This window comes from Ictalurus furcatus, chromosome 8 (genome assembly GCF_023375685.1).
Source record: "Ictalurus furcatus strain D&B chromosome 8, Billie_1.0, whole genome shotgun sequence".
Lineage (NCBI taxonomy): Eukaryota > Metazoa > Chordata > Actinopteri > Siluriformes > Ictaluridae > Ictalurus > Ictalurus furcatus.
Window position 1 is genome coordinate 29,612,820 of NC_071262.1, and position 7,826 is coordinate 29,620,645.

A 7,826-nucleotide genomic window follows, 5' to 3' on the forward strand; every position below is an offset into this window, starting at 1 on the left:
CAACAATATCTGAGTGAAGGTGTTGCTTATAAACTCAAAGAACGGAAGACTTGCTACGAAGCAGCGTAACTATATTTTAATATTTATTGGTGTTGTAAATTAATATTACAATACTTATGATATTGCCTGATAATAACATTTAATTTCTTTAATGGTGAACAAACTTAAAATCAACAGGTGTGTGTTCCAGGTGTCTTTTACTGTGTGGATTTTGTTCGATCATCAACCGAGCATGCACGCATAGTGCACACTGTTTTACCATCCATTTATTGATCTCGCTGAATCCATTTAAACGTGTAAAAATCACAAACTCTACATCAGGGTCAGAACTTTAAGTGCTCAGGAATTAGTAGCAAACATGAATTAATGAATTAAAGGACTGAAGTTTGATGCAGGAACTCGAGCTGGTCTTCAGAACGTCAGGACGGCTCGGATGCTGTCGGGGACACGGAGGAGAAAAGGTTGATGATAAATTTTTAACATAAGTGAGCGAAATCTGTAGTTACTAAGTAGAGCTCGAACCTCTTTCCGGCATGCATGAGGTCGAAGGCTTCGTTGATCTGCTCGAAAGGCAACGTGTGAGTCACAAACTCGTCCACCATCAGCTTCTTGTTCATGTAGTCTTCCACCAGTTTAGGGACGCTCTCGACACTCTTCCAACCTGCACAGATTCAAACACACAATTTAATCCAAAGAAACGTCTCTACATACACTAGTAGAACCTGAGACCAATGATGCCAATGACACCAATCACACCAATGACACCAATCACACCAATGACACCAAGGATGCCAAGCACACCAATGACACCAAGCACACCAAGGACGCCAATCACACCATGGACGCCAATGACACCAATGACTGCGATCACACTAATGATGGCAAGGACACTTATGATGCCGATCACACTAATGACACCAATGACAATGATGCCAATTCCACCACCTTGTGGCAGAGGAATAATAATGTCAAGTTCTCCACTTATTTTTATTTTCACATCATTTTCTCCCAATTTGATCATTACTAATTCCCACCCAGAACCCTCTCCCTGCCGTGAGTCATAGTAGAAGCCGGTTTTGTATTTCCGGTCATTCCCGTCGTGCCAAACTTGAAGCAGACCCATGCGCAGTCCCAACCCTGTAGAGTTGAAACTGGAGTGTGTGTGTGTATATCATATATTATGCGCTGAGTGGTACAGGAGAGCAAACAGCAATTTTAAATCACTTTTAGTTACCACTGAAATTATGTGTTAGATGACACATTAGTTTTTGACTATTTATGACCCAGATTTTTCGCTAGCATCGTTAGTCAATATGTAACTGATGTTAGCTAATATTAGACAAATATACAGCCAAGTTAAAGTGGTTAAGACGTTGGACTTCTGATCGGAAGTTTGTGAGTTCAAATCCCAGCACTGACAAGCTACCACTGTTGGGCCCTTGAGCAAGGCCCTTAACCCTCACCTGTTCAGTTGTCTAAATGAAACAATTGTATGCTCTGGATAAGGGCATCTGCCAAATGCTGTAATGTAATGTAATGTAATGAAGGGGGCAGGGCTTCTATGGTGTTCGCTAGTATCTGTGAATTCAAAACACCTACGCAACGGTCAGACATTCCAGATTCACATGTCGATTTGATCATAAATTTTTTTTCCCATAATAAAAAAATAAATAAATAAATAAAAAAAAAAAAGACTGGTCTTTTGGCGTAATTCTGAGCGATAATTCATAGCAGTTTGATCTAAAAATGCAGAGTTCCTACGCAAAATGCGTGAAGGCTGGTGGGTCTGAAAACTCGTTCTCTCTCCACAGTAGTGTTAAAGCTTTCATCTTGCACCGCTAACCACTTTTATTCAATAAAAAAGTTCTCTACTTTTATTGAATAGTTTTCAAATATGCCCCACCTCCGAACGCGGTGCCCTTCCACGTGCGTCCTACGATGAGCTGGAACGGACGAGTGGAGATCTCCTGACCCGCTCCGGCCACGCCGATGATCACGCTCGTCCCCCAGCCCTTATGACACGCCTCCAGAGCGGCACGCTGTCTCACACACACACACACACACACACACACACACACACACACACACACACACACACGGTTACAACAAATACACAGAAATATTCAAATCAGAAATCACTTCTAAAGAGATCAGGGTTTATGGAAAGTGAGCCTCACTGCAACATGACTCATATCTGTAACAACTACTTTCATTTTAATTCATTTGCATAATATTAAAATATGTAAACTAGACTGTATGCATAAGTTTGTTTGTTTTTTTATCTAAAAGCAACAATTAATATTTTCCCTTTAATACACTTCATCATATTGGTGCTTTACCATAACGGTGACGTTGCCGATGCACTCGAAGCTGTAGTCCACTCCTCCGTCCGTCATCTCCATCAGCACTTCCTGAATCGGTTTGCTATGGTCCTTCGGGTTCACGCACTCGGTGGTGCCGAATTTCTTGGAGATGTCGAATTTCTCCGGGTTGATGTCCACGCCGATGATCCTGGAGGCTCCGGCGGCTTTGCACCCCATGGTGGCGGCAAGACCGACGGCTCCTAAACCGAATACTGCGCATACGGACCCGGGCTCGACCTGCAGAGAGAGGGACACACAAACACACACGGGCATGTGAAATATAACCAGGACATCTTAAAAACGGTTCCTCCAGTTAGTGTACTGCGTGCTCAGTAAACAGGCACGAGATGAGCAGCACACCTTGGCCGTGTTCAGTGCGGCTCCGTATCCTGTCGAGATCCCACAGCCGAGCAGACACACTTTATCCAGCGGCGCGCGCTCGTCCACTTTGGTCAGCGAGATATCGGCGACCACCGTGTACTCGCTGAAGGTGCTGGTGCCCATGAAGTGGAAGACGGGTTTACCTTTACAGGTGAACCTGGTCGTCTTATCGGGCATCAGACCCTGACCCTGAGTCACCCTGAGACAGAAAGTGTCAAAGAGGGTATGTAACCATGCATGAGTGACCAACTGTGTGTGCAGGAAGGCTAATAAACAAGGAAATTACGCTAGATGCAGTAGTTGCATGTATGCATACTTCAAGTACATAAATATGCATGCATGCACAGTAAGCGAGTGCGCCCTGAAGTCAGGAATGCATGTATACAAGTATGCATGCTAGTAAATGTAGCATGCAAGCAAACAAGTACACGAATATGCACGCGTGATTATAATCCGTGGCTTCGAGTACACATGAACAAATAAAACCCGTGCGGTCATGTACGGTATAGAAAATGAGTATACATGCTAGTAAACTAGTATGCACATGTATACATGCATGCTGCTAATCTATGGAAGTATGTATGCGTACTAGTAAGAAAGAATGCGAATACGTATACATACATGCACGCACGTAGTAAGCAAGCGAGAACGTACCCATGCTGCACGCATGCAACTCAGGAACGTACGCATACGTGTACAAGTATGCACGGAAAGTAAGTATGTGCGTGCTAGGAGGTACGCAAGTACACAAGTATGCATACATGCAAGCAAGGGAAATAAATAAATAAATAAATAAATAAATAAATGAGGAACGCGTGGGAAGTAAAATGTGCAAACACTCGATAAGTAAACATGTGTGCTAGTTTGAAACAAGTAAGTAATGCGAGAATGTATTGAAGTGTCTTTTTTTTTTTTTTTTTTAAACAGGATATTCATATTTACAAACTAAAAACCATCACAAACCTGATTTTCTGGCACAGGTTGGTCTTGGGGTTTTTGCAGAACTTGCATTCTCCACATTGTGGGATGTACACGGGAATCACCGTGTCTCCTGAACGACGACAACGAGCACAAGACATCGCTATTGCGATAACACTATTAAACATTTAAACAGCAGTAAACATTTTTACAGCCACAACAATTCCAGCGGCATTTCTGGCTAGCGTGCGCGTTTACTAGACGCGTCTGCGTCATTTGCATAACGACGTCCGTCTTCTAACCTTCCTTAGGGCGCTTTCACACGTTTATCCGACCCGAAACGCACCTTTTACCGTGATGACGCCGTCACCTCCTGACCAATCAGGTCGCACGCTGGCGGCCAATACGGAGAACTGAGCAAAAAATATTTCACTGCAATGCTGCAGCGTGACCAATAGCAGCAACAGGACTTTAGTTCATCTTTAATACTGATAATAGTACATCTAATCTAGGACATCTAGCTAGGCTGGTTGGTTAGCTTATACTAGCTAGTACTGATGAAAGCGTTACTATGGTTACAGTGTAATTAAAAAGAAGCGTGAAGGAGAACAGCATGTGTCCTTGACCTGGAAATGTGCCCACCCCATAATTCTGTTCACATGACAACAGTAAAAAGGTCGCTCAGCGTACCTGGTTTGAACTTGGTCACTCCCTCTCCGACGCTCTCGACCGTTCCCCCGCCCTCGTGACCCAGGATGACGGGAAACAGGCCCTCGGGGTCGCTGCCGCTCAGAGTGTAGGCGTCAGTGTGACACACGCCCGTCGCGTGGATCTGAAACACGTACCAACGATGAAATTACACTTGCCTTCGTTATCTCGGCTAATTAATATTTTTCCCCCCTCGTACACAAAAATGATCGTCCTCTCTCATTATATCGTCATTTCTCATCACTGTATCTGGTGGCCGTTTTAACATTCTCTCACCTTCTTTACATATCTAAATGATATTTATTCAAACGAGTGCACGGTCAACCTACAGGGGAGGTTTAGTAGACAAAATAATAAATAAATAAGTAAACAAACAAACAAACAAAAATCACCACACCAAAAACAAAACTCTCTCCAAAGACATATGAGTTGGAAAATTGCTTTGTCCTACTTTAATGCCTGAAATTGTTATTACTTAGTATTTTATTCTATCCATCTATACTCCTTACACTTTTTTGTACTTTTTTTAAAAAATTTATAAAAAGTGCACTATAAAGATTTTTATTATTATTATTATTATTATTATTCAGTTTCAGTGCATGCACATGCAACTATTACACGTGTATGTGAGTATAACTCAATCTGTGTGGTAAATGTTTGCAACCCAATAAAATCTTTTTAATGCACTGAAGCTCTGACTAAATGTAGTAATGCAAGTTAGTCACCTTAACTCTCACTTCATGGGCTTTGGGTGGAGCCACCTCCACCTCCTCCACCGATAAAGGCTTTCCAGCTTCCCATGCTACTGCAGCCTTGCACTTAATCACCTGAAACAAAGAAATAATACATTTAGATAATTTAAGAAGAAAAAAACACGCACCTATGCATTCGTGCAAAACAGCCCTGGCCCATTTATCTGAGTTACGCACGTGCTAAATTGAGTGTATGTGAACCGAAATCTCTAATTTAATGATTAATGTGGCATATAAACACCTGCTAAAACCAGCGCGAGGATTAAAACTTGCAGCTGCGCGTGAAAGCCTGACAAAAATCCCATTCAACTCTAACATTCCAGTGAGTTCAGGAATATCCATGTCGTAAAAGAGCTTTAGCATCACGCTGCAGCTTAAAACTCGGAATTAAACGGCATTTTTAATTGTACATTCGTGTTTTAAAAATGACTTACTTTCCCAACCGACTCCATGTTCCAGATTTGGCCGAAGAAGAAGGGGCGTATTTAGAAACCTGAACCGTTCAAACTGCAGCCAATCACAAACACGGCTGACTCTGCTCTCCGCCAATCACAGAAGAGTGTCTTTTCTCATCGCTACAGCAGCGCATTGCTTTATGACTGGGCTCGAGACAAGCAGTCATGTAGGGAAACGGTTTTTAGTCAGCAAAGGAAAAAAGGGACAAGGTGGTATTTTATTTGTAAGTAATAAAACCACACGATAATGATTTGTTTAAATAATTTGCATTTTGTTTGTTTGTTAAACTTTAAACTGCGAAAACTAAATTGCTAAATCATTCTTTTTCTTTAATTAATTTTATATTAAAGTGCAAACTCAACAACACGTCAGGTTGTCAATCAAACCTGCTCGTCTGAATATATTCGGCCACACCCGGGGCGATGACCCTGTCTGATGACCCTGTCTGATGAAGCAGTTCATCTGCCGTTGAAAAGTTTTAACACATTTACATCTTATGCCTAATATTTATTCAAAGTTTTCATTCAAATGGATGTACAATGAGCCAACAGAACTGGTTTAGAGGAGACAAGACCATTTCTCACGGTATGAAAAGAGAGAGAGCGAGAGAGAGAGAGAGAGAGCGAGAGAGAGATTTCTCAACTCTCAGTTGAAATAAACAGTCCTGAGTGTGTCTAAACATTGAAAAGATCAGATGAGTCACAGTGTTTCTTAGTAAACACACTGTTAGGGAAACAATGTGCACTCTTTATGGATTCAATGGATTGTTAACTGTTCATGGCCGTCTTAAAGGTTTTCCTTGGTACTTTTCTGATTGGGAAACACTCTATTGTAGGGTTCTACATAGAACATTTAGCTGCCAAAGCCAAATAAAAAGGATATCGTGGAGGTTTGTGTGCGTGTGTGTACTTTTTTGAAGTATTATTATGTAGGGGGAAAATGTTAGTGGGTACCAACAGCATCCACAGATCGATTATGTAAGGAATATAGCACTCAGTGTTGTGCTGTTGTAGGAAGTTAATCAACAATGGGATGGTGTCATGAAACAGATACACTTATCTCCCTGAAGATGATTCTTTTCCTATAACAGCACCTTGTGAAAGTGTTTTATTCCTCTTATACCACAACAACTTCCCAAAGAGTACGACTTTTTTAGTTATTAAAGAACGACACACGAAGAAAAAAGAACGAAGTACTTTTTGTCTAATTATAGTTACATTTAAGTTTGCGGAACATCCATTAAACACGTTATTTCCTCGTATCACTTACAATGTAGCAGTTTGTTCACGAAACGTAAACTCTTCTGTCCTGAAAATGTCAGAACTTTACCTCCGACTGTTACGGAGCGCTGATACTGGAGACTCCTTCCATGTGTGCTGAATAAACATTTCTTTACAGAAAACCTCACCATGATTGATTATATTTTTATAGCTGTTTATGAGGAACGTCTATCGTACAAGTTCCTGTTTAAGCTGTTACTATAGAAACGATGAGCGTATTAGAACGAGCGCATTAATATAAACCTGGGATTTGCAGCTGAACTACTGTCGAGCGGCTGTTAAGAGTAAATTAACAACCTACCGTATTTATCCTAGATATAATGACACATGGCAATATTCATAATATAAGACTTTTTCATCCTGGTGGGAAACTTCTTAGCAACAGTTGCTCTACAAAGTTACAGAAACAGAAGAAAACGAAAATAACTACAAACAGCTTCTCTTTAAAATGCACACAAAGCATGTCGAACCTCTCAGAGCAATGTATGTTCAGAGGCAGAGAGCTTTTCCCAAAGTCCACGAGCTCAGTTGGTCTTACAGATCTGGGTGGAAGGTGATTTGAGATTTATAAATTCTCTCAACTCGTTGCCTTCACCCTGTAGAAGCTCTGAACGACCCTCTGAATTTCTTTCTTTGTAAATGAATGATCCGATCTGCTCAGATCAAAGTTCATTATTTCCCAACACTGAGCACGTCATAGAGAAGGAACTGTTTGAGGATTATTATTGGTTCTTTGAGTTCAGAAGTCTCGCTGGCTAACGCTCTGTTGGATATTAGCCGTTCCTCTAGAAGCCGGATCATTTGATTAGATTTTCGCAGAGCTCGTATGCGTATGCGCTGACCCGCGAGCTCGTGAAACGATTCCTGGCCGTTTATCACGTTTCAGCAACCACAGGAAGACGGACAGAGTTACGTACCATGAGACTAGGGGTGGGGCGATGTGACAAAAATATCGTATTGCGATACTT

The 7,826-nt window shown here is 41.6% G+C and overlaps 1 protein-coding gene across 1 annotated transcript; it reads right to left on the reverse strand.

Moving 5' to 3' along the window:
• Positions 1 to 61: 61 nt before the first annotated feature.
• adh5 (alcohol dehydrogenase 5) lies at positions 62 to 5,702 on the reverse strand. The gene is made up of 9 exons (XM_053631967.1): positions 5,557 to 5,702; positions 5,096 to 5,197; positions 4,353 to 4,494; positions 3,708 to 3,795; positions 2,724 to 2,943; positions 2,340 to 2,600; positions 1,904 to 2,039; positions 523 to 661; positions 62 to 436 (listed from the first exon to the last, which is right to left on the reverse strand). The coding sequence occupies exons 1-9, from the start codon at positions 5,572 to 5,574 to the stop codon at positions 412 to 414; spliced, it is 1,131 nt and encodes a 376-aa protein (XP_053487942.1). The 5' UTR covers positions 5,575 to 5,702; the 3' UTR covers positions 62 to 411.
• Between the last annotated feature and the right edge of the window lie 2,124 nt (positions 5,703 to 7,826).

Bases quoted from the DNA above. Each gene is read 5' to 3' on its own strand.
- adh5 (XM_053631967.1), bottom strand. The intron at 4,495-5,095 runs GTGACTAACTTG...TACGTGTTTCAG, and splicing joins CCCATGAAGTGAGAGTTAAG to ATCCACGCGACGGGCGTGTG. The intron at 662-1,903 runs GTGGGGCATATT...GAATCTGTGCAG, and splicing joins GAAGGGCACCGCGTTCGGAG to GTTGGAAGAGTGTCGAGAGC.